Source organism: Lacerta agilis, chromosome 2 (assembly GCF_009819535.1).
Source record: "Lacerta agilis isolate rLacAgi1 chromosome 2, rLacAgi1.pri, whole genome shotgun sequence".
Taxonomy (NCBI): domain Eukaryota; kingdom Metazoa; phylum Chordata; class Lepidosauria; order Squamata; family Lacertidae; genus Lacerta; species Lacerta agilis.
The window spans coordinates 34,761,795-34,782,364 of record NC_046313.1 but is presented as its reverse complement, the minus strand read 5'-3'; the positions used below and the strand labels follow the sequence as shown (position 1 = coordinate 34,782,364).

The 20,570-nt window shown below is 43.3% G+C and overlaps 1 protein-coding gene across 9 annotated transcripts in view; it reads right to left on the bottom strand.

Annotated features, from left to right (window-relative positions):
* GLP2R (glucagon like peptide 2 receptor) overlaps window positions 1-20,570 on the bottom strand; it is a 37,484-nt gene that overhangs the window by 14,923 nt on the left and 1,991 nt on the right. For 2 of the 9 annotated variants that reach the window (XM_033139471.1, XM_033139468.1), the window contains exons 2-3: window positions 13,244-13,580; window positions 675-765 (exon numbers count right to left, since the gene is read on the bottom strand). In XM_033139471.1, the coding sequence (XP_032995362.1) occupies window positions 675-765; window positions 13,244-13,312 (160 nt within the window). In that variant the 5' untranslated portion in view covers window positions 13,313-13,580. Of the gene's footprint in view, window positions 1-674; window positions 766-1,566; window positions 1,588-3,976; window positions 4,298-13,243; window positions 13,581-18,434; window positions 18,511-19,999; window positions 20,401-20,570 lie in introns of those variants that run through there. The other 7 variants (XM_033139476.1, XM_033139473.1, XM_033139469.1 and 4 more) reach the window with 6 other exon arrangements.

Here is a 20,570-nt window from a genome sequence, read left to right as displayed (position 1 = left end):
AAACAAAGAAGAACATGTCATAACAAATCCCTCTCCCTCTGAGAGACTGAGGATACCAAGGGTTTAATCCTTAGGCCCTGAGAAGGATATTCTCAGGGCAATATAGCCATTATTCCCATCCCCACTGCCAATGAAGCATTCATTGCCCTGACCCAACTGATGGTAGAGACCAAATGGGGGCCTTTCAGGGGTGGTTCAGGGGTGTGGAGGGAGACCGAGAAAGTGACTTGACACCAAAGGATCCAAAAGCTGTTCTGATCCCGCAGTATGCCATCTTGGCATATTCAATAAAATACCTCCCATTCTTCTCCCTATCCTCCTCACCAAATTTCCACCATTTCTTTCTCTTTATACTTGCATCCATTTTGGTGAGAAGTCCTACTACTCATGACCTTTTAGCTATCACTGTGCAGTATTCAGCTAACACACCCCACCAATGCAAGGATTTCCACTTGCAAATGGGACTTTCATTTCTCCCCTCCCCCATGCACCCTCCCCAACTCTGCTGCACAGGGTTGAGGGAGCCCCTAGAACAGATTGCAGGGAAAGAGGGAGGGTGAATGATCCACTGCACATGCAGAAATCTTTGCAGTGCTGATTTGGATACAACACAATTCTACAAGCTTCGCAAACTATTATTTGTGCGTTGATGATGGTGAAGGTTGCTTTCTTACCTGGGCTGATCGCAGACTCGTGCAACATTTTCAAGCATGCTTCTTTATAGTTAAGCAAGTTCACTCTTATTTTCTCATAAGATCCTTCAGCCTGCAAGCAAAGAAAACACTGCATATGAACCATTTGAATATGGAAGTTAGTTGCTTCCCAAAAGGTGTGTTAAGAGGTCAGCATTTTATATCTGTATTCTGGCAACAGCTCACCCAATTTGCTTCTGAGTGCCCCAACACCACACAGTAACAACCCACACTTCTCCCACTAAGCTATGCTCTTGGGGAAACGCTTCTTCCAACACGTTTCCCTCAACAAAGTAAATAGGACATGTTAATTGCCAGTTTCAAAATGTTTGACATGTCAGCTCTTAGGCACTGTGGCAGCTTAGTGAATGGCTGCTTTTTAACATTGGACATGAAACAAAATGTTACCGGATGACAGATTGAGACAGCTAAAGTGGAGAGGCTAAACGTAAATGAGAGGTTGTCTTCAGGAGTTGCATCCAGTCAAATATAATAACCCTTCCCTTAGTATTTGAGGTGACACATTGTGGCCAAGCAGTCCGAAGGACACAAGTTCATATTGGGACCTCCATGCTCTCTTCTTACCCCGTTTTTTATCTCCCAGCAATGTTCTTTAGTTTTCTTTATTTAGTTACACCCTGAATAAAATATGGTGTGTTTGTGTGTGTGTGCAGGTAAGCCCCACCCTGCATAATTGATCACAAGACCAATGGTGCACACACCATTTGAATGGCAATGCCCATCAACTCCCCCCCCCCCCAAGCCACCTCAAATATGTTACTGGGAGGGCCGAAGGTACCTTGGCCCCTAGGAGTTGGTTCCTATCCACCCCCCCACACACACTCTTTAGTCATTCCTGCAGGTTCTTGCATACCTCCATACTGAGAATGGGTTCTGGTGTGGTAGGAACATATGAAGAGGCATGCTCAATCAGATCAAACACTGATCTAGCCCAGCATCATGCTTCACACAATGGTGAACCAGATGTTTATAGAAATCCTACAAGCAGGAGTCTTCTCCCACTTGTGCTAATCTGTGGCTGGAAATTCAAGGGGCCGTTGATAGGCAGAGTCATGGAGGGCAAGTCCAGTTGCCTTTGAGAGCATCTACTCAGCCTTGCCCAACCTGGTAACCTCCAGATAATTTTGGAGTACAATTTGCCATGTTGGCTGAAACAGATGGGAGTTGTAATCCAAAACATCTGGAGGGCACTAAATTGAGGGAAGGTCAGCGAAGCTGAAAGTGACAGCTGATTCTCATTGTGAGTGATGCTGTGGAAGAGGACAGAAGATGGAATTAGCATAAGGGATATCCATATTAATGGTGTTTATAGACTTGTTAAAATTTCTGGAATGTATTGAAAGACTGGAATGTATTACTGATGTCTTTGGCCCCCTTTTGTTTCTGCTTCAATATTTCATAGCTGTTTTCTGTGATGGTTTTGTTTTATTCTTGATTATGTATTTTAATAACATAAAAGAAGAAGAAAAATAAACTATTTTTTTTAGAACACTTAATACAAATCCAGTTTTCTAAGATCTCCCAAATCCTCTAAATACTAACTAGAGGTAATTCACCAGATCTAAGCTAATGTCAGGTGTAAGTGGAGCCTACTTTTAGACCTCTGGCTGTATTGGCTTAGTCCATGAAGTCTTATTACACCACAATAAATATGTCTATTTTTAAGGAGCCATAGAACTCCTGGATATTTCTGCTGGAACACACTAACATGGCTACCCCCCTGGGAACATTCAGGCTGCATTCCTACCTGCAATTCTTACCTGGGAATAGGTCATCTTGGATTTAATCCACTCATACAACAGAACACCCATCAATCCCACATACCCCCATATCTACTCTAGAGAGTTGGGGGAATGCCCAGAGCAAATCTGGGGCATGTGTGCGGCACAAGCGGATAGGGATGTGGAGGGGAAGTTCTGTTGCATGAGTGGAATCTGGTTCTCTTATACAATGATTTAGTTGGATACAACCCAGTGGGACTTACATCTGAGTAAGCGTGTGGATCTTAAAAAGCAGAGACATCACCTTGCCGACAAAGGTCCTTATAGTTAAAGCTATGGTGATGTATAGAAGTGAGGGCTGGACCATAAAAAAGGCTGATCACCGAAGAATTGATGCTTTTGAATTATGGTGCTGGAGGAGACTCTTGAGAGTCCCATGGACTGCAAGAAGATCAAACCTATCCATTCTTAAGGAAATCAGCCCTGAGTGCTCACTGGAAGGACAGATCCTGAAGCTGAGGCTCCAATACTTTGGCCACCTCATGAGAAGAGAAGACTCCCTGGAAAAGACCCTGATGTTGAGAAAGATTGAGGGCACAAGGAGAAGGGGACGACAGAGGATGAGATGGTTGGACAGTGTTCTCAAAGCTACCAACATGAGTCTGACCAAACTGAGGGAGGCATTGGAAGACAGGAGTACCTGGCATGCTCTGGTCCATGAGGTCACGAAGAGTCAGACACGACTAAACGACTAAACAGCAACAATAACAAAGTGTGTGCAGGATTGTACTGTATTGTTCGTATAGCAACAGCAATTGAACACTACTGAAACAGCAATTGAACACTACTGATTTTCTCCAGTTTAAATGCTGCAAAAAATTAGTCTGCGCATGCATGCCCACAGTTTTCTCTTTCACATCTCTCTCCTATTCTTGTATCTTTCTGTAAGGGGGAAATCTGAGAAAAGCAACTTCCTACTGCATTGCCAACCAAGTGCACCACATAATCCCATACATTCTAGAAAACGAGATGAAACAATGGATACACTTGGAGAGACACATAATCAAAAACACTCCCTGTAGTGCGAGCAGGCCTCTCCCGAGGTGGACTGGGGGTTGCCCTGTATAAGTACATTGGCATGTTGAGAATGCGGGCCTGTTCGTCCTGCCTGGCTCTCCCCTTTAAGATAAACTCCCCCCCTCCTTCTCCTTTAAGGGGCTAGCTAGAGTCAAACGGGGATTTACGTTAAGTAGCAACCTTGGCACAGCTGGGAGGGAGAGTCAAACAGTGACCATCAATTGGGGAAAAAGGGAGTAACCAGACAGGCGGGGCCGCTGATCAACTTCGACTTGAAACTTACTAGTTTCACAAACTCTGCCATTTCTGATATAAGTCCCTTACATCACTTGAGCATGCAGAAATGCAATATATGCACCACCTTCCTCAGTATGACGTGAAACAGAAATGTTGACCTTGGCAATAAATTTTGATGTCTGTGAAACATCAAAATACACACAGAAAACTCTACCACTTCCCACTTACATTTTTCTTTCCTTCTTTCTCTCATATTGGCCCTCCCCCCATGTTTTACCTTTTCTATTTTTCATTCCCCTTCCATTTTTCAGTGCAGAGCCAAGCTAACTGCTGACATCTTTGGGGGGGAGACAGAATCTTTTCTGTTACGCACTTGACATCTGTTCCTGATCAAAGCAGTTTTGGTGTGTTGACAGGTTTTATCTTATTGCTGAGGCATTGCTGTCTACAGAAATGACAGGCGTATAATAGAAACTCTTCTCTACTGGCAGCTCCAGTGCCGTTGCAAGGTAGAATATTCAGAGACCTCAGACATATACATTCCTCTTTCTCAACAACTGGTGCCCCCCCTCTCCTGCTGATGTTTGTCCCTTAGTAAGTCTGTCCACTTGAACTCACAGTAATCTCATGTTCAGGATGAGACACCTTTCCAGAACAGTGAACCAAAATTTACAAATGCAGAAGTGTTGATTAAAGCTGCAATCCTAAACAAACTTATAAGGCAGTAAGCCCCTTTGAGATCAATGGAATATATGACTAGGTGATCATTCATAGGTGTGCTGTAAGTGATGCTAAAATGTGGTTCTAAAGCCAAAGGCAATATTTTGATGTTTATGTAACCTGATAATTGCAAAATTAGAGTCATCAGCACATTTTTACCTACCCTCTAAAACTGCAAGCTAGAACGATATAACCTCACTTGGTACCATGCTAGTTGATTTATATTTAAATGGGTACTTATTTCCCAACTTTCTAGTCTGTTGAAGGGGACAAAGTTGAGAAACGTAGATTTGTGAAAGTGCACACAGAGCCTCATGCACTCTAAGCCCATATATTTATCATCAATATAAACTGGTTTAGCTGCCACAGCTTCCCCTCAAAGAACCTTGGAAATTTAGTCTAGGGATCCTAAATAAACAGTTTTTCATACACTTACAAAATTCCCCACCCACCAGACATCCCTGATAGCATCCACTGCTGTTAAGCACAGACTTAAATGTGAGGAGTAGGCATGCTTAAAATTAAAAAAAACACCAATTATTAAGGATTTTCTTAGGTTACAATACTACAAACATTGTTCCTACTTCCGTTATCATAAAGTGCTTTCTATAGATTGGTTATGTTCAATGTGAGACTTTAATGTTGTTGAGGAGGCATGCTTATAAATTGTTGGAAGATATCCAGTTTTAAGGGCTGAATTCTCCTGCATCAAAAGGAAATCAAATTGATTGACTTGAGTGACGATACGTCTGCCTACCAACTGACACTTCCTGAAACTGGCATGGTCAGGACGTGATGCAAATTTGATGGTAGAAGGCCCCACTTAATAAAGTGAATGGAAATTGGTCATTTATCATCTATATAATATGTAATTGTATCTTGCGGCAGCAACGGTCTTGCAGGGTGGATGAGTGATGTTTTTGGTTAAAATGGTCCATTAGCGTTCTGTTGTCACTCTGACTCCAAGTGTCATAACCTCTGGTTTTAAACAATGAAATATGACTGATTGTCATTAATTGGCTTGAGGGCAGCCGCCTGAGTTGCAACCCAGTTAAGGAAAAGTACTTGAGTTGAAGATGATGGAGGGGATGTCTGCAATCTAATGCAATTTACGTTTTTAAACCAATTTAACTGCTATCGCTTTCCTCTACAATATTCTGCAGATTGCAGCTGAGTGAAGTTGTTAAAGATCCATAGTCTACCCAAAGAACTACCATTCCCTGTTATACAGGTATGGCCTCTTCACAACTGACACCCTCCAACACACACACACACAGGCCTATGGAGGGGGAGTCATGGGAAGGTGAGAAAAGCCTTGCTAGATCTGGCCAATGGTCCACCTAGTACAGCATCCTGTTCTCATAGTGGCCAGCCAGATGCCTGTGGGAAACCTGCAAGCAGGACCTGAACACAAGAGCACTGTCCCCTCCGAGGTTTCCAGCAGCTACTATTCAGAAGCATTACTCCTTCCAAGTGTGGAGGCAGAGCATAGCAATCATGGTTAGCAGCATGGACTGGCCCCAGAACTCCATAAAAAGAAAAGGATCTTCAAGCACTAAAGTTCCTTTGAGGATTAGCATTCTGTTAAACCATGCCAGTTTATATGGCAGGTGTGCCACTATTTCTGTTGACTTACACAAGGCCTTTGATTCTGCTAAATGGGATCTGGAGTATGTCGCCAGTGTTGATTGCATGTGTCATTTAATTTTTTTCATACTAAACTTTTTTTTTTTACATCCATATAGGAATTGGAAGTATCCAAGAGAACCTTTGGGATGATCTTAACCAAAAATGGAAGATGAGTTGCTATTGGACAATTGCCCAAATGGCTGGGTCAGCGTTTTGAACAGATGCCCACCCTTGCGATCTCCCTTGAAAGTGACTGCCCATACAGAGAAGTAAGCTGTTTGTCATGGAGCTGAATTAATGCCCTTCCCACATGTGTGTGGTGTGTCTCGAGCTGTTAACAGTTGGCAAATGTCCCTGCGCTGGCAGGGAGACACTGAACAAAATGCTTGCCTTAAGCTTCAGCAAGGAAGAAACTTCATTCCAGGATTGGTTGCTAAATTCTTCAAGAGAAGCACAGAATATGAATAGAGTTATCTTTTCCTGTTTTCCATCCAACAATTCCCTGAGCTTCACACTGTGAACTTTTGACCTATTTGGCCAACTGTCTGCAACTTGATCATTCTGTGCCCTTCATTGAGCAGAAACGCACTCTCCTGCCATGCTCTTGTGCAGTCCAGTGGGATTTGTGCAGAAGAAGCGTCCAGCAGTTTGTGCCCCATGTGAATGAGTGGGCGTGCGCATTCAATTTAAATGATCTTCCTCAGGCATTAAAACGAGCCGACTCTCAGCAGCTTTCTGTCTCCATCCTTCATCATGTCCCAACCCTCTCTCTGACTCTCTTCCTTCTCCCAGACTCCCTGAACCAAAGCAATCCTTTCCCGGACATCAAAACCCACAGCTGGGCAAGGCCTGCATTGGGACGCACCAAACTGTCACAAAACAACAGCAAGTTTTTGAGTTTTCTGAAAGTCTTCACAAGGCAAGGTGAAATATTGGGTGGTGGGAATGGAGGACTAGGGAAAATACCCCCATTTTAAAAAAATTAGTCTGGATGTTGTAGCCAAAAGGTCTGCTTAAATACGGCTGCATACAAACCATTCATTTAAAGCACATAGCTTTCCCCAAAGAATCCTGGGAGGTCTTGTTTATCCCTCCCAGAGCTACAATCCCAGGACCCTTAACAAACTGCAGGTCCCAGATCCTGTGGGAAAGTAATGTGCTTTAATGCACCGTGTGTTTGCAGCCTATGTCTCTGCTACGTGCTACAAGCTTCGCAGTTTCCCAGTCTCTAGTCTGGGTGCATCTCTATCTTCTAGCCACAACCCCCACTTGCTGTTTCAGTTTTAAGTCTTCTGCCACATCATCTGGGTCAGAAAAGCCACAGCACCTACAGATTTGAAGGAGGGAAATAAATCTCTCTTGCACAAAAACAGGCAGCATATAAATCTTGAGTACTGATCAGAGAGGGAAAACTGATAATGCAGAGGGTCGATTAATGAGCCCAGTGTCGAGAGCACAGAGTCACTTGATGATCGTTCAAGATAAAACTATTTACAAAAGAGCCATGAGAGGGGAATTTTCCTTTAGGGACAGGAACCAAATGGATTGTTCCCCCCCTACTCTTTCCCCCCTCTCTGCTTCCCCGCTCCTCCCCAAATGTAAGCGATGAGAGGAGGTTTGTTGGTCAATGAACCTTGTCTTAAGAGGCATGGAATTGGGATGACGCAGTTGTTTTGTAGAAAGCTTTCTGGGCTCAGAGAACAGTTTGGCTTTCAAATGAAGAAGGGGGATAGCAAGCAGTCTTGAAAGGGCAAATCAAGAGTGAGCCTACAGGTGCTCTTCATCTCATCGGGTTTAGTGTCAAGTTGCATGGGATGTTCATTGGCCATGTATAGCGTTCTCCATGATGGTGTCTGTGCGTGGGTGTTCACAAAGCGCAAACAATTATTATTATTATTATTATTATTATTATTATTATTATTATTATTATTATTATTATTATGAAAATGCAGCTGTAGGGGCCCTCCTGTGGGTGGGGGGAAGGGAGAGGCTCCTTAATTCTATCCCATCAGTGGAAATGGGCATTGGCAAGAATTTTTCTACTGAACGTGAAGAGCAGGTTAATTCCTCCAAATAATTGGAAGAATGGTGTAGCACCAGGGAGATTGTTCTTTCAGCACAAGCATTTCTGCTTGGCTGATGGAACGACCTCTCCTCCCCTCATGTGCTGTTCTGTAGTTTCTACCATTCTCCCCTAAGCCAATTTGGGGGTGCATGGGGGTGAGGAGAGGGGGGAAAGCCCAGTTGTACTAACAGAAGTCCTTCCATGTGCTTCTACTAGCAGAACCGGTTAGCTGAAACTGGGCAATCATCTGCCCATTTTGCCTCATATCTCAGGTTCTAAGTATGTTTAAAATGTACCATTTGGGCTTTTCAAAGCTGGGAACCTGGGGGTTATTCAGTGGGGCAATTCCCCCCCCCCCTTGTGGATGCCCATGCTGTGGAGAGTCCAGTTTGAAGCAGTTTGCAGGAAACAAGGAAACAAACAAACAAACATGGGGGGGGTAGGCTCCTTAACCTTCTCCCCTCTTGCATTTTACATTTTAAACCAGGGCTGGGAAACTCTGGGCCCTTCAGATATGGCGAATAGTAATGCTGTTCTCACCGAGACCTTCAAATATGAACTCCAATTAGACTCCCCACCCCCTTTGTGCCTATGGAATTATTTAAAAGACTTGCATAAGACCAGAACATCAAAATCAGGCATTACACATCATTGCAATGGCTAGGATTCTGCATACAAAGTCATGGAAAAGTAAACCTGATAAACAACTAAATATTAGCCAGATGGTATAAATAATAATAATAATAATAATAATAATAATAATAATAATAATAATAATAATAAAACTTAGAAAATGTTAGAGAAGTTCTTCATAAATGGTGGCTCAATATATAAAAGGAGGACTAAGCATTTCGGATAAAATGTAAGTATTTATAGATGGACTAAATTTATAAATTAAATGTTTACGTAAACATTTGTAAAAAAAAAAAAAAAGGTTAGGTGGAAAATGACGGGTAACAGCCTTATCCACATATAGTTTTACCACCCATCCTAAGTTTCTTCATACTCAATATAAGTTACATATAATATTTCATTTTTAAAGTAGTCCAGAAACATCTGGAGATTCCCCATCACTGTTTTTAAACATTCTTCCCCAGTAATTGCTTTCCCTGCCTTTTTAAAAATAAAACAAAGGAATATAGAGCAGCCATGTTTAACACAGAGAAATGTGCTTAGTTGCCAGGAGATTCTCCTTTTTACTTTTGAAATGTGTTGTTGAATTCTACTCCTTCCTCCTTTGGTGCTGTTATCTGCTTCTCTCACCTGTCCACATGTGCCATGAAGGACAGGAGAACGTGCCCATTTCTCATTCTCTCATTTTCCAATCTTAAGTTCAGCTCTGCACTATCCCACATCAGTTTTTGATTTTTTATAAATAAATAAATAAAGCCCCTTTGAAGACTCATCAGCATTTTAGTGCCGCTTTCTCCCAATATACACATTTTTGTGAAGCAATTTTTCCTGAACACAGCACATTTTTGTTTGTTATCTTTGCATTTTTGCGCATTTTTATACCCTAGTACATCCACTTTGTACACATCACTTGGTTGGGGAAATGCATTGCAAAATTCAGAGAAGAGCAACCCCCCCCCCAAAAAAAAGAAAGTGCAAATTAGGTAGTGCAAATGCAAACAGCATCAAATTTCTGCTCCACCCATATGAACCACCCAGCAGAAAGATAGGGGGCTGGACATCATGAATGAAGGGGAAATGGTTACTGCCCTAATCTTCCAATTCTGAAGCAAATCCAAAATAAAGGAGGGAAGAAAAAGAAGAAGAGTTTGGATTTGATATCCTGCTTTATCACTACCCTAAGGAGTCTCAAAGCGGCTAACAATCTCCTTTCCCTTCCTCCCCCACAACAAACACTCTGTGAGGTGAGTGGGGCTGAGAGACTTCAGAGAAGCGTGACTAGCCCAAGGTCACCCAGCAGCTGCATGTGGAGGAGCGGGAATGTGAAACTGGTTCCCCAGATTATGAGTCCACTGCTCTTAACCACTACACCACACTGGCTCTCCATATCACAATCTGGCAACCCCACGCCAGCTTCAAGAGGGTTTCAATATTTAAATAATAATTAAAAAACCACCATAAGAATGGGAAACAAAAATCCCTCGGGAGGGGGAACCCATTCTCCTCATTTTAAAGGATTTCTACGTAATAAGATGCAGCCTTTTCTCTTCCGTATTCTTGTTCCTCTGACTCTGCTGCCTGCAGAGGCTAGTTTCTCCACCAGCCATCCTCCATACAGCAATATTTTCAGTCCTGACTATGGCCCAGCTCTGACGCTTCAGTTAAATGTCTAGTGCTATAGCCTGGGGGTGCAGAAGGAGCCTGATGGCAAGGAAGCAATTTCTCTTATATTAATTATTGTGATTATGACTATCGCCACCATCACTGATTTATGAATCACCTTCTAAACAACCGTCTCAAGGTGATTTACAGTAAAGAGTACTTGAGGTCAAAGGCAGAGAAGACCAAGTACTGTGGGCGCTTCTAGATGAACTGTTTACTGAACATGCGTCCCTGTTTGGTTGCTGGGACAGCAGATGACGTTGCACCAAAGCAAGTGTCACTCCACACTTTCCGTTGCATTTTCTTGTCACCTTCTTTGCTGCAAAAAGTCTGACTTTCCCCCCATGAAGCAGGTTTGCTGCACAATCTGCATGACCTCAATTTAACACTGTGTGATTGGAATCCCAATCCAGAATAGTGACTTCAGAATATTCAAGGAGCCTTTCCGGGCGACAAAACTAAATAGCACTGCTGCTCATGCTATTCTTAGCACTAGAGCAACCCTAGCCTGACCCTGAGAAGCAGTGCGCTCTTCTGTACCCTCGCAAGAGATGTGGTCAGGTTAGGCTTCCTGTATGGCAGAAGAACTAGGTTGCAGGGGTCTTAGCTGCTCATAGCATCACACACACACACACCAGTATATGAGGACTCTAGCACAGCCTCCAGCTACACTTCTTTAAAAAAAAAAAAGGATGAGGGAAAGGTGTCATGAAGTGATGGGGCAATGCTAAAACAGCAGCAACCAAAGGCTGTGGGTCTTGGTTGGCATTTCCCTTCCCATATTGTTGTCCTCCCTTCCCCATATAACATGAGTAAATCTATTGCGGTGAGTCTGGCTTGGGTCATTCCATGCTTTCTGAGTCCAAATCCACCCACTTCAGTCAAGGGGTTCTCTTGTGAGCACAAAACACAAATTCACAGCTGATAGGAAGGTGTTATTACCTGGGGATAAATTGCTTTTTTAAAATAAGAAGAAACTCTTCTGACAGCTACTGATCACTTACTTCTGCGTCATCTATGTTTTAGTTGACATTGGTAGCTGCCTGCTAAAACTTGAGGAGACTCATTAGCCCTGTGCAGGTGGTCAAAGTAGGGGCAATATATGCACAGAGCATGGGGGATCAGGATTGTGCTTGCTGGCCATGCCCAGTCTTCACCCACAGCTCATAATTTATGTGTTCAAACATGTGCAGTTTCTAAGCATACTGTGCATACCCTCCATTTTTGCGTTGTGGGGGACATACATCCATGTTGGGGTCAGGGGCCTGCACATGGTATTTTACTGCCTGAGGCAAAGGACAAGACGACACCCCACCACCACCATAACATTCTAAATACAAAAGCTGAGCAGACTGGCAGCTGAATCTTACTTTGACAAGGGCAACAATGGGAGAGCATCCTCCACTGCACCTGTGTGCAGCTTATGGGGCTCTTACAGTGGAGGCTTCATGTGATGCCAAACTCTATCCACTTTCCTGCCCCTATCATCTGCCACCTAAGGCGGCTGCCTCACTCTACCTTATGGTGAAGCCGGCCCTGGGCGGGGAGCTTGTATATAGACCACTGCATGGATGTTCTAGTCAATATGTGGAAGTCTGGTTATAGTGGCTCTTGTTTTGCCTGTGTAGCAGTGCCCATCAGAACAAACACCTTGGGTTAACTTGTGACACCAGGGAGCATCTACAGGTAATCTTGGATTGGCATGGCAGCCATTACACCCTATCTCAATTCACAAATGCCACATTTGCCGGGACAATGACTCACAGAACTGGCCTCTATGTTAAGCCTGTTGTCTGCCTTGCTTCTAATCCGCTGGTAGCTCAACAGAACAAATGATATAAATATGATGGTGCCTCCTTACCTAGGAACACTAATCGACAATACTGTAATAATTTTCCTTCCTAGGTTGAATAACACACTCTCTCTCTCTCTCTCTCTCTCTCTCTCTCTCTCTCTCTGTGTGTGTGTGTGTGTCTTAAAGCACCTTGCATAAACCAAGAGATGTTTTGTAATGACATCATGCATGCTGAAAGTCTTTCATAAGGCAACAGAGATGATTGAAATCTAGCCTCTTGAGTCAACGGGTGACGAATTCACTTGCTTCTTGATGAAAATATGGCTTTTCAAAATTTGCACACTTGAGGCACAAAGTTATCTGAATGAGACTTGCTATCCAGAAGGTGGTTAAGGCATGACACTTAAGCAGCAACATGAATGGGAAAATGTGCGTCTGGAAGGAGAACAGTGGTCTGATTAAGGGGTAAAATAAGCCAACAGTTAAATGTTCCGCACGCATATGCTGATGCTATGCATTTGTTGAAGCTATGGAATACAGCAGACTTTCAATAGGTTTTTAGAGTACCTATGAAGGTTTTAGCGGTGGACACAAAAAGATTTGTTTATAGGTACTGTTTCTCATGTCTCCTCTGTGAAGCCCAAGATGTATAGGTGGTAGAAGGGGGGCGGGGAGAATAGCAAAAGTGAAATGAACAACTTGGAAATGGACAACATTTGAAAAACAAACCTGTGCTGAAATAAATGAAGCCTGGTGTAGAAAATATGAAATCACACATATAGTGTCTCTAACTGCAATTGTACAGGAAAAGCAATAGCCAGCTGGGAAGAGGTAAAGAACTTGCCGTGCAAAGCCTTCTAAAAGCAACAAGTTACATGCTGCACAACATACCATTAAACATGCCGCACTGCTTTGCGTATGCAGAAATGTCAGCCCAATGGAACATTCACGTTTTAAAATGTATCATTGCTAAAATGGCAAATTTTCTTACCTGTTTGATCAGAAACAGCATTGTGATTGCAAAGACGGGTGTGGGACATGTCCCAGAGTACAGCTTCATGGTGCAGAAGAATACTGGGTGTTCCAGTGTGATCCAGGGTGGCAAATTCGTATACTCAAGCAAGTCACTGTCTCTTGCAACCCAGTTAGCTTGTGATCTCCTTCAGCAATCTCGGTCACACCCGCTGTGTTCTTTGAAAATATCTCCACTTTCAAAGAGTGACTCTTTTACCCATTAGAATAAGTTCCTGAATGTCAGCAAAAAGCAAGAGATCATCAATCTGCTCCAACCTGCAGAGTTCTGAGAATCGGGTTTCCTTTTGCTTCTTCTGTGTTGAAAGAAAAAAAAGGGGGGGGGTCAGCGAGAATTTAGTATAAACTTTACAAGCACATCTGCTTTTTGTTGCCGATCCTCTCAGCCAATGAGGAGTAAGAAAAGCATCATGAAGGACTCCGGATTGGAGTTTTGTTCTCATGACACTCCTAAGTGCCCACTGATTTGGAAAGGACTTGTGTCACTGGGAAACTTTATCTGGAAGGCGGTTGCTGAAAAGGTGGTCCTGGAGCAAATATGAGCATGGAAAGCCTATTTCTGCAGCAATCTGACAGGCCATTTCCTGGACAGCTGCCAATATGCAGGCAGCTGAGCCATATTCTTTAGCTCTGCCCCCCTCCCCACTGCCGCCCCGAGGTGACTGGACAGAGACTTGAAATATGTCAGCAAGATGAAATTAAGCCCTCCCACAATCTCCAACCCGCTTGGGGCTGAATGAGAAGAATATATAGGAATCAATCCTGTGCACTTGTTAAGTTTCTTGCATGAGACCAGCTCAGTCTACAGGGACATTTTTCCTACATTTGATTGTTTACAATTGGCTTGTCCCAAAGAATGCTGAAGGTGGTTAAACATCCTGGTTGAAGGACCTAAATGCAGCAGGCAAGGATTTATGGTCATCAATGTATATACTAACTGGAAACCAGGAAGTTTATTATAGTTATTTTAAAAATATATTTACAATATGTATCCTGGAAAGTAGTGACAAAGAAAAGGATCTGAGTTCACGATGGATAACCTTGCAGAAAATACTCTTTGATCACAATGTTGTGATTTGGATTGTTGGTTCTACACTTGTGTGTAAGCCTTACAAATCTGAAAGACTTTGGGCAGGACTAGGAGACCTTTGACCCCCCAGGGGTTGTTAGACTCCAACTCCCATCAGCCCTAAGCCAGTGTGTTTTCCACCCCTGAGCTTTTTTTTGGCATTAGCACAGGTCTGCAGTTCAATTTACCATTTATTGGCTGCGCTTCAGAGCACAAACAAACCCACACAACGCAGTGGGCACCCAACCTATACACCGATTGCTCACAGATGCAGAGCTGTTGGTGTCCGAGTGAAATCTGCATTTGCCACTGTGGTCTTCCAGCACATTTAAGAAATCTGAAATGGGTTCATCTATAGAGATGAGTCAAAAGGACAGTATAATTACCAGTTTTCAAAGACAGGCACCCATGAGCTGCTAGAGAGTGTCGAAGGAGATAACCCAAGAGTCAAACTAGACATACAGCACATGTGTGTTTGAAGCTTGATGGTCACTTTGCTTATTGAAAAGCAGCTTCAGGAGGGAGTGATTTAGAGCATAGATGGGTTTTTTTTGGGGGGGGGGGTTATATCCACAGGCCAATTTTCAGCTCCAAATCATGCTCATTCAAGGTGCTGCCACTCATGTTGTGTTCCAGACCAGCAAACTTTACTGCAAACCTGAACATGGAACTTGCAGTGGGGGCTGGTTTTTTCTTTGTTTGTTTGTTTGTTTGTTTTGAAGATTTAGAATATTGTCCAAAAGAACCCATCCCACTGCTTCTCTGCTCAAAGTTGCCCCATCCTTCAGCATGAGTCCATCATCCATTGCATATTGACTGTTTTCTATCAATTTATTCCACAGACCAGCACGATCCCAAGTATGATCAGAGTCAGAGGTCCTGTCTCCCTCACTCCAGCCTAAATGGCACCCAGCCACCGAATTGCTCCCCACCCTCAAACTGCCGCACCCACCACTTTCCTTGGACTATTAGCAGAAAGCCCAGCTGCAGGCCTTTGTTAAGAGGCCCTGCCAGGCAGGTGTATAGAACTCTGCTGAATAAACATTGCTAGTTTCCAAAAATAACATTTAAGTACTCTTAAATTTTGCAAATCAAGTGTATCTATGCAGACGTTGGGTAATTTGTATAATGTAGTCTGATGAGATTTGGGTTTTGGCGGGTGCAACAAAGTGCAGAGAGTTCAGTAGAGAACTCTGCCCTATGTATTAGTCCCCCTATATCTGTGGGAAGTCTAATGAAGCACAGTATGTTCTGTAAGCTCTTGATATGTGTCACAGCCTTAACTCCTGACTCCAAAAGGTGGGGGAAATAATTAGGTAGCAGCTATTTTTGCACTGATCTTGACTAATAGGGTGGAATTGGCTGAAAATGGAGGCTGATTGGCAAATGGGGAGAAAACATTCATTACACGAGTTTTCAAAAGAAAGGGAAGGCGTGGGAACAATGTAATAAGGAAAGCGGACATGAACAAAGTCTTTATATGAGCGGCGTTTGAATTTCAAAAGGACAGATTAAGATGGGGAGGACATGGTGCAGTTCCCCCAAATAAGGTCCCCCTTCTCCGAAAAGGAACACCCAAAGTAAAAGACAACAAAAGAATATTTTAATAAAAACTAACGAATTTGTAGGAAGCACTACGTTTCCCTATTCCAGCTGTTTTATATGTCATAGAATCATAGAATCATAGAGTTGGAAGAGACCACAAGGGCCATCCAGTCCAACCCCCTGCCAAGCAGGAAACACCATCAAAGCATTCCTGACAGATGGCTGTCAAGCCTCCGCTTAAAGACCTCCAAAGTAGGAGACCCCACCACACACCTTGGCAGCAAATTCCACTGTCGAACAGCTCTTACTGTCAGGAAGTTCTTCCTAATGTTTAGGTGGAATCTTGTTTCTTGTAGTTTGAATCCATTGCCCCGTGTCCGCTTCTCTGTCCTTCTGTATCTTCACAAAAAGCCATGTGGGGTAGGTCAAGCCAGGCCATGGATGGTCCTGTGGTTTATAACTGGAAGCTCCCACTTCCCCCTCATTAAGGATAGTGAAGGAAGACAATCTGTAGGCATCTGTAGGCAACCTGCAGCCCTCAGCCTAATGAGCCAGAGGGGAGAGGCATGCACCCTTGGCAAGGGCCAACCTAACCAACCCCTAGTTATGCCCCTGAGGGTGACCAGGAAGAGCACCTAAAACCCAACTGCCCACTTCCTTTTCTCTATCTTAAAATGTCTTACTGGAAAGACATCTTGGCCTGAGGCAGGAAAAGTAACATGGATGCTTATGCTCACATCTTTTCCTAACTTAATTTGGGAGAAACTGGAAATTAGCATAAGGAGATCCATCTTGTCACTCGCCACTTGGTTGGTGGACACGTTCTACAAGGTGTAACCAGGGCAGATGTACTTTATGTCTTGTAGGATTGCTAGCCTGGCTGATGCTTAGGAAAACTAAATGAGAAACCACCCACGGAAAGCATTGTCTTAATGAGTCTATGTTAAAGGTGCAAAAGTGATCATGCTTTTATGCAATGAAAGGAAGGGAAGGGGGATAGAAAGAGAGACTAATGTGGCACCACCAGGAGTTTTGTAACGATAAGGAGTCTCAGGGAAAACACAGAGAAGCACAGGCATAAAATGAACTGCAATTAGAAAGAGTTGTTAGTATTAGGAAGGAGGATTTTTAAAGGCACATTAAAGGAGGTTGGAGAATTGTGTGCAGTGGAATTGTATCAGATATGCCTGTGCCTCATTTCTCAAATGTTATGGAATATGTACTTGGTAAATCAGTACAAAGAATAAGAGTGTCATTTATCTCATGCTGTACACTGTATATTGAACATTGAATTCATATGTTCCACAGGTCTGGAACATGTTTTCCTTGGTTTGGTGAAGGGGAAGGGGAAGGCAGCAGTGAAACACAGCTGGTTGCTGTGTAATCTGCATAACTCACTGGGAGGCAGGGGTATTCGCGTGATCAGCATTGACAGTAGATCTACGTGAGATTGTTATTGTTCTAGTATTTATTTATATCCCTCCTTCCCCCCCCCCCAATTTGGGGTTCAATGTGACTTACATAAATTAAACAAGCTATGGTAGAACTGTAGAAAAGACAATAAAAATGTCATTGAACCCCAACAGAATTAAAATAATATTAAAAGATCCACAATAAAAACATCACAGCACCAGCTCTTTCCTCAAAAACATTTGGTCCCCAAAGGCCTGCTGTAATAGAAAGGTCTTCACTGCTGGCAGAAGGACAGCAAGGAGAAAGCCAGTCCAGCTTCTCTAGGACACACAGAGTTGTTCATGTTCAGTCGTGTCCGACTTTTCGTGACCCCATGGACCAGAGCATGCCAGGCACCCCTGTCCTCCACTGCCTCCCGCAGTTTGGCCAAACTCATGCCAGTCGCTTTGAGAACACTGTCCAACCATCTCATCCTCTGTCGTCCCCTTCTTCTAGTGCCCTCTATCTTTCCCAACATCAGGGTCTTTTCCAGGAAGTCTTCTCTTCTCATGAGGTGGCCACACAGAGAAGGGCACACAATTCCCCCCCCCCACAACACAATAGCTTGGGTGAGATGTTCTAGACCTTAATAGCACTTCCACAATGCTAAATGCTCTCTGCACAGATGGCCTATGATCAGGGATGGGAACCTGTGACCCTCCAGATGTTGTTGGACCACATCATAACCACTGGCCATGCCAGCTGGGAATAATGGATGTTAGAGCCCAACACCAGCTAGGAGGCCACTGGTCCCTGCCTAAGAACATCAAGGGTATGCAAGATCTCACATACTTCTTTCAAGTACCATGTAGTCATACAGAAACAGAAGTGTGATACAATCTCTTTTTCTAACCAAGGCAATAGCTCACTATCTTCCTCGATTTATCTTTGTTTGTCAACTGAAGTTAACCCATACTGCAGCAACCTCTTCATCTGAAAACCACAAAAAAAATCTTGCGGCATCTTAAAAACAAATAGAATCTGTTGTGGCTTTAAGGTTCTACAAACCTGTTGCTTTTGCTACAATAGTCATGGAATTATCCCCTCCAGACATTTTGTCATTTTTTAAAAAGTATATTCTCACCTTTACAGAGGATTTCAATTTGTCTCTGAGACTGCCCAGCTTCAGCATTGTGAGAAAATCAAGTGATCCCAGAACTGAGTAGCATTGTCACATGAACATAATTCAGGCTTCTATATAGGCACTTCCTGTCCACCAGAAAAAAATTACTTCCAGGTGACCAAGTGGGGGAGGGGCAAAGCTTTGGGTTTTTTTTGTCCTAATTGGAGTGATTAGCCACTCATGTTTAACAAATACTGTATATGCCTGGGTTACTTTTGTGGCTTTGTTTGCATTGCATTACACAGAGGCACACTGAATTAATTGCACACCCTGCTGCAGACCTGTGTTAAAAGCTCTGCCAAGAAACTGGATATAACCTTTTAAAGGGCTAAACGGGTCATACAAGCCATAAGATGGAGAGGTCGGAGGGCTAACCTTTAATGTCAAATGGATCAGGGAGCAAAATCACCGAGCAGCCATTTCCCCTTAGCCCCACTCCGATAATGAAAGTGAAGTGGCCTAGGGGCTTTGCTGTTTGAGGCAAAGGACAAACATGCCCCTCCCTCAGTTCCACACGCAGAAATTGATTGGCATGAGCCTTGAATCTTACTTGAGCACTGGAAATGGGACATTCTCCTTTGCCAGGAGGACAGCTGGTTAAGTTACCCTGTTTCTCCTAAAATAAGATATAGCCATAAAATAAGCCATAGCAGGATTTCTATGCATTTGCAAAATATAAGCCATTCCCCAAAAATAAGCCATACCCCGAAAATAAGCCATAGTGATGTGGTACCTCCCATTAAAACAGCCTGGAGAGGCGTGGCTATGCAGCGTACCGATGTGACACGGTTAAAATAAGACATCCCCTGAAAATAAGCCATACTGTGTTTTTTTGAGCAAAAAAATATATAAGACGGTGTCTTATTTTAGGAGAAACACGGTAGTGGAGGAAAGGATAGGCTGTTTAGCATACACAACCCTGTTCTCCTCCAACACCTTATTGGCAACACCACCATCACCCACATTTGATACCTGAGGCAGCTGCCTCACTTTGGGAGGAAACAGCTAAAAGCATCCCAGAGTAGAAAGGTCAGATTGGAAGGGAGTCAGGTTTTACTGCCCCATCCCTTCCATTTGACACAAAAAGTAGGCTACACAAGACACTTTGTGGCCAAACAGGTCAATTTAGGGAGATCTAGTTACTGCCCCCAAATCAACCAACTTACTAAACCAATTATGTGGAGGCTAAACCAAAGTTCAACACACTACACTGCCTAAATTAGCTAAAACAGCAAAAAAGAAAAGAAAAGAAAAGTTTATTGGCTTGGCATTTAACTTGAGCTCCTCTTTCCTTTTTATTTTGGAATCTTCCTAATGCTTGCCTCACTTGCAGATTACAGCAGGTTCTTGTTTTCCCCAGTGCCTGTACTCACTCCCACACCACCTCCAAGTTTAGGCCGTATATAACAAGAAAACATCATGTTAAAAAATATAATGCCACGGCGAAAACATGGGCACTGTACATTACTACTGGAGCAGGGAGAAAAACAATGTTTGGTTTGTTCAAGCCGTGATGTAATACTTACACTAAATGGATAAGTGCAGAAGGAAAAGGGGATTAAACAAAAATCCCAAGGAAATGAATCTGTTATGAAGAATCCCTGATCGTCCATTACTTGCGGTGACCTTGAACAAATCAGTGTCTCTCTCAGCTCCGGCTTTATAAAATGGGAATAGAAATGTTATTGGAATGCCTGCAATAATTAACTTGGCCCACAATCTTAAACTGATGTTTGAGGGTTTAATCAAATGGAAGCACCATCTCTTCCTGTAGTTCTAAAATCCAAGTGCTCTGACTGCGCAGTTGTATGTGTGTTTACTCAAGAGGTACAGTCCATGAAATTCAATGGGGCTCGCTTCTCAAAAAGTGTGCAGCAAGGCTTAACTGAGGGCAGATCCACACCATACATTTAAAGGGCACCCAGTGCACTTTTAAATTGCATGGCTCCCCCTCACCCGGGAACTGTAGTTTCCCCCCTCACAGAGCTACACTTCCTAGTAAGCTTAACAAACCACAGCTCCCTGGATTCTTTGAGTGAAACCGCATGCTTTAAATGTGCACTGGATGTCCGACACTCTAACTCCTACATCGCACTG